Source organism: Macadamia integrifolia, chromosome 9, assembly GCF_013358625.1.
Source record: "Macadamia integrifolia cultivar HAES 741 chromosome 9, SCU_Mint_v3, whole genome shotgun sequence".
In the NCBI taxonomy this organism is placed as follows: Eukaryota; Viridiplantae; Streptophyta; class Magnoliopsida; order Proteales; family Proteaceae; genus Macadamia; species Macadamia integrifolia.
Window position 1 is genome coordinate 11619743 of NC_056565.1, and position 6247 is coordinate 11625989.

A 6247-nucleotide genomic window follows, 5' to 3' on the forward strand; every position below is an offset into this window, starting at 1 on the left:
CCCCCCCCCCTCTCTCCCTCTCTCTCTCATTTTCTTCTATCTTATCTTTTATTTTGTATTGAAATAAATCGAGTGGGATAATAAATTTTCATGGACAAAGATATAAGAAAATTTTCTTTGTTTAACATGCAGATGGCCCTTTTGACTTCATCAAGCATCAGATCAACGAAGTTGATGAACAAAATTTTAAGTGCAAGTTTACTTTAATCGAAGGTGCTGTAATAGGGGAAAAGATTGAAAAGGTTGTTGATACAGTTCAGTTCATGGCCTCTGCAGATGGGGGATCCATCATTAAGGCTACTTCTGAGTTTTACACTATTGGTGACTACACGATGGGTGAAGAAGAAATCCAGATGGGCAAGGACATGGCCGTTGGAACATTCAAGATGGTGGAAGGTTACCTATTGCAGAACCCAGATGCCTATGCTTAAAGAGTCTCTTTAGTTAGCCTACGACATTAATAAAGCTATTATGGCTCAATATCAAAAGTCATCCATTGTGTTTGTTTCCCTTCTTTATTTGGTGGGGACTTACTAAGGATTTTGTTGTGCTTGATAACTAAATAAATGGGAATTTGTTAGAAATGTTAGATTGCAAAATAAAATGAAAAAGAAAAGAATCTATTTCATGATAATTAATTTTTGGATTCGTGTTTTTAATTGGATAAGATAAACATCATACTGTTTTCATAAGAGATTGAACCCCTTACATCACTCCTTTAGCATTTGAACTGCGAAACCAATTGTCATGATCAAGATTCAACCACTTATATCAATGGATATATCCGATACAAAAGGCTTCCACATAAGTGAGGTCCAAGGGTGAGAATTACGTAATCTTACCCCAAGAATGTCAAAAGGTTGTTTCAACCACTTGACCACAAGGACGCAACATTAGTACCTTACCATTGGACCAATTGCATCTCTTTAACAAAACAATTGAAGAACAACTGAAGAGGCAAAGATACAGGAATAAAGAGAGATCGATTTGAAGCGAATATATGGGCTGTTGAATACAAAGCTAGGCCTTGTGAGAACATCTCATCGGGAGAAAATTGTCAACACGGCCTCCATCCCATCTCGAGCTCTTGGGGGGGAAAAGAAATAAGACAAAGACCTTTAAGGAGTTGCCACCTAAGTTAAGGCCTAGGACCCATAATTAACTTCAAATATGTTTCAAGGGGACTAATCAAACCATTGTTTGGGTACACCTCAAGATGCAATTTGGGAAAGGTGTTGGACACCCCAATCTACATGATCGAGCCTAACCTACTTACGCGATTAGCATTAATATAATGGACCAAGTGTAAAATCATCAAAAACCTATTATTTTATGAAAAATATAGGTAAAATCCACTGAACCAAGCTGATACAACCAATTCCTAAGATTTAAATCCCTGCTCATCGTAGGCTAATGTTCATGACGATGGCGTCCAAGGTCTTGGAAGTTGTTCAAATAATTGGCTTCGAGTCATAATGTATTCCTCATTGCTAATAGTCGCTGGAACATCAAGAAAAGCAATGTGATTAATTATATTACAGGTGTAAGTTTGGCCTTGTCGGCCCGCCCTGAGCCCGAAAAAAGCTTGGGCTTAGATTCTTGACATTGAGAGTGGATTAGGGTTAAAAAACTCTGACCCTAAGTCAGGGTTGGATCAGGTTGGGGCCTACGTTGAGGCTTGGGGTTGAGTCCAACCCGCCCAGCCCAGCCCTGATTTATATAATTGGATTTATAGAATGTGTTATTAACTTATAATGTTATTCTTAACTAAATTTTGTGTTATATTTCTTGAGGACGTGGAATTCATCGTTGTTTCACAATTGACATACTTAAATAGATTTTAGAGATGGATAATTAGTTTTGTATGATCTATTGATATTTAAGTTCACTTGGCGCATGTGATTACTCATTTGATCAAACGCACTTCAGTAATTTATTTATTTTTTTTAATGCATATGACACAAATGGCAAAAACATTGTCAATCAGGTTCAACCCGACCCCGAAAAAATCAGGGCCTATCAAGGTCAACCCGCCCTGTTTCACCCCTATGTTGCATGCTCAATTAACTACAAAAACCCCATTCTTCATAACTAATATATCATATGAGCTTAATTCCTTTCTTATTCATGTCCCTTCTATGATATTTTGTAAAGACTTCCCATAAATTTTTCCCATTGATTGAAAAATTATCCAATCCAACTTGTTCTATCAATCAAGTATTTTCTAGAAGCTACAAAAATAGAGGAACCATTTTTAAGGAAAACGACTCTTGTTGTTTTCTTTGCTGGTCACAACATGTTATTTGTTAATATTGATTGAGTAGTTTAATGGAGTTTAATTAGCTTATTGAATCCATAACCCGTTGAGGTCAAGTCACTGGTTTTTAACTATAAGCATATGATTTTCCAAGTCAAACTTACTGCAACTTCTTACAGCCCCATGGTTTTGTCCATGCCAACCATCACTGCTTCCTTTTCCTCTGTAGACTTCAAAATCATCAACACTACTGTGCTAACTACTCATCTTACAATTAATCACATCGCTTTAAAATCACAATATTCTTTGAACTATTAGAAGATACTTTGCATATATTGGCTTCTGGGACAGATGAGCTCAGACAAAATTGGACGAGTGAGTTTGACCTAAAGGCCGCTTCAAGAATATGATGCTCATTTTATCTGTATCCTAATATTTTATAAATTATAACTAGTTTAATATATGCACTTTGTTATTCATATAACAATAGAATGTGATATTTCTAGAAAATATAAATAAATCTAAATTATTCATTTTTATATATTTTTAATCTAAACTACATGTGACATTTTCGGAAATCACAAGACTATTGCACGTTGTGATCTACGGAGGCTTCTAGAATAATAACTTTTCTTTTGAAAATTTTCTAGAATATGATGAATTTTATGAATAAAAGTTGTAATAATGGACATGATAAAGAAGGAACACTAGATCCACAAAAATGGCATATTTTACTCATCACATTTACTAAAATCAAACTTATATAATAAAATTTTCTCATTGGACAAACTTTATTTTATTTTATTATGAATTTGGACAAACTTATATAAAAGTATTAAAAAGACAAAGTTTTTCTTCACCTCAGATGTGATCCAGTCACTCCCCCACCTCTCTCTCCCCTATATATCCTATCATGGGTCATAGTAAATTGATCATCATAGCCTTGAGAAATCTAGGTCCATATTAAAGAGAGCTGTTGTACATTCAATTTCCATTGGATGTCATTCTCTAAGAAATCGGATACACATCTTGATTCCCATATGGAATGAAGCTCATAATTCTAGAAACCGGACCAGCATCTGGTCAACCAATGAATTAGATCAACACTGGACACCAAATAGGACCAAAAGGGCTTATTGAACCAGGAAAAATCAGAACCTCTTTTGTTCATTTCGGAATGGACAAAGTGGAATTCAAACTATGTGGTCTCTTCATTTCTAAGTTGAAGTTTCCAACGCCTTATTTTATATGAACCATAAAGACAACCACATGGGAATTTCGATTTTCTATGGTCTAAAGACTTGTTCAGACCAAACAGTTCCTGAACCTCCCTGATCTATAAATACCACCCTTGGTTCTCATCATCTCCACCACCACTAGGCACTAAGGCATCACACTAAACCAGCATTAAGGTTGTCCCTTTTGAGAATTTATTCCCTTCTTCCATCTCTGCACCAATTTTCTTGCTTTAGCAAAAAATGGCTGTGACTACCATTAGCAATGAGTTCAGTTGCCCAATCCCTCCCGCTAGGCTTTTCAAGGCTGCAATCCTTGATGCACACAACCTACTTCCCAAGATCGTTCCTGACAAGATCAAATCCATTGAAATTCAAGGAGATGGTGGGGCTGGATCCATCAAACAGATCAACTTGGCTGATGGTTTGTCCTCTCTCTCTCTCTCTCTCTCTCTCTCTCTCTCTCTCTCTCCTATTTTATCTTTTATTTGGTATTGAAATGAATGAAGTGGTGTAACAACTTTTCATGGACAAAGATATAAGAAAATTTTCTTTGTTTAACATGCAGATGGCCCTTTTGACTTCATCAAGCATCGGATTGAGGAAGTTGACGAACAAAATTTTAAGTGCAAGTTTACTCTAATCGAAGGTGCTGTAGTAGGGGAAAAGATTGAAAAGGTTGTTGATACAGTTCAGTTTGTGGCCTCTGCAGATGGGGGATCTATCATTAAGGCTACATCTGAGTTTTACACTATTGGTGACTACACAATGGGTGAAGATGAAATCCAGATGGGCAAAGACATGGCCGTTGGAACATTCAAGATGGTGGAAGGTTACCTCTTGCAGAACCCAGATGCCTATGCATAAAAAGTCTCTGTAGTTACTCTATAACATCAAAAGAGCTATTATGGCTCAATATCAAAATGTCATCCACTGTGTTTGTGTCTTTTCTTTTTTTTTTTTCTTTTTTTTATGGTTGGGGAGGGGATGGTGGTGGGTTTTGGGGAGGTTGGGGGGAGAGGTAAGTTGTTGGTGAAGGGATATTAAGGATTTGTCTGTACAATAAAGGAGGACATGTTAGAAATGTTTGACTGCACAATAAAGATTAAAAAATCTATTTCATGATAATTAATCTCTGTATTTGTGTTTCAATTTAATAGGATAAACATCACACACATTTTTCATAACAGGCTGAACCCCTTCCATGACTCTTGACTTTTAGATAACAGTTAGAAGCTAACTAGAATAAAGGGAAAACCCTTGGTATACCATCGGTATACCCATATTTGTTTCTATCTTTCTCTCTTCCTCCCTTTTGAAAAGTCGCTTATCCCACTCCCATTTAAATCCTCCTATTCATTGAATCACTAGGTCTAGAAAAGCTCCCATAGATAAAACATATGCGTGAATATAGTGGCCGTTAGGCCAGATGGACTCATATTATTGATAGACAAGCAAGTTTGACTCTTTTTTTTTTTGGTTTTTAAACTATGACCTAACCATTGTTTCTCAAATATGACTTCTTTTTTTCTTTTTAATTAAATAACAACTTTAATTTGACAAATGTACGTAGCATGGTAAGAAGAATTTGATCCCATGTTCTATGCCAAATGTTTGGACCGATCAGATATACATAGAAGTACGTAGAATGATTAGATCAGAAGACGGGAAAAAAAAAAAAAATTCCCAAGCTGACTTCATATAAATAAACTAATTGTATTACCACATAGGCATCCAATTAAGATTTAAATAATAGACTAGTGAGAGCTAAGGACTCAAGCATCAGCTTAAAATTCTTCTAGTCTGCTATCTCATAACAATTTATGATTTTATGTGCACAAATGGAAATTCTTTTTTTTTTTTTTTTTTAATTGGCAAAACCAGTTAACAGTAGATGATCTTGTGAAGTGGTGGAAGAGGAAATTGAGGACTATAAACGTCAAAGAGCCTTTCATGCATGCCCGACCAACAAATGAAGAAGTCCAGCCTAAGGCCTAGCATTTAGATTTGATCCATAATGCAAATAAAGCCCTCGATTAATATTTCTTAGTTTTATTATGCAATGTAAATGTTTAATCTCATCCATAGAAACTCAAGTGGAATCGATGGTTGAGATATCGTAGAAGCTCTTAGGATTAAAACTCTTCACATCCTTAGTTGATTTCCACCTCAGCTTCTTTGACTCCTCAACTTGTGAGCTCAATTTTGACATTTGACTTAATATTGAAAAATACAAACTTGAAGCTTGTATCAAGGCATTGGAAACATCAACTCTTGCATCAATGCATGAAAGGCTTCAACAATGGAAGACCTCGACTACGTTTTCTATATTTTCTATTTAGATTTTATTTTCCTATGTGTTTTGTGATTGGTCTACTTCACAACTTTAAATTTTAAAAGATGGTTGTAGTCTCCTAAGTTAAAGTTGTAGTTCTATATAATGATAAAAAATTTTGAGTTGTAGTGACACAATAGAATAAAAGAAAATTTCAAAGTTGCTCCAAGCTTTTTGTCAACCTTGAAGAATTCCTCTTGTGAAACCTAGTTGTGTTACCCATCCTTGATGAGATTGTGTTTTCAATCAGCCTAGAAGATCTAAGCCTTTAACCTTGAAGAGTTGAATTCACCCTCTCAAAAATCCAACTTAGAAGAGTTGAATGCTTGAAACAATTAGCATTTTCAGATTCGGACTGTGTAAGTCTAGTAACTCGTCAGCCCTTTTAAACCATTTTTTCACCTAGAATCTCAACAATTC

The 6247-nt window shown here is 35.5% G+C and overlaps 2 protein-coding genes across 2 annotated transcripts in view; both read left to right on the forward strand.

Annotated features, from left to right (window-relative positions):
- LOC122089508 (major allergen Pru ar 1-like) overlaps nt 1–584 on the forward strand; it is an 867-nt gene extending 283 nt beyond the window's left edge. The window contains exon 2 of the mRNA XM_042659263.1: nt 133–584. Within this exon, the coding sequence (XP_042515197.1) occupies nt 133–431 (299 nt within the window). The 3' untranslated portion in view covers nt 432–584. The remainder of the gene's footprint in view (nt 1–132) is intronic.
- Nucleotides 585–3607: 3023 nt separating this feature from the next.
- LOC122089957 (major strawberry allergen Fra a 1.07-like) lies at nt 3608–4624 on the forward strand. The gene is made up of 2 exons (XM_042659737.1): nt 3608–3916; nt 4061–4624. The coding sequence occupies exons 1-2, from the start codon at nt 3736–3738 to the stop codon at nt 4357–4359; spliced, it is 480 nt and encodes a 159-aa protein (XP_042515671.1). The 5' UTR covers nt 3608–3735; the 3' UTR covers nt 4360–4624.
- Nucleotides 4625–6247: the final 1623 nt, after the last annotated feature.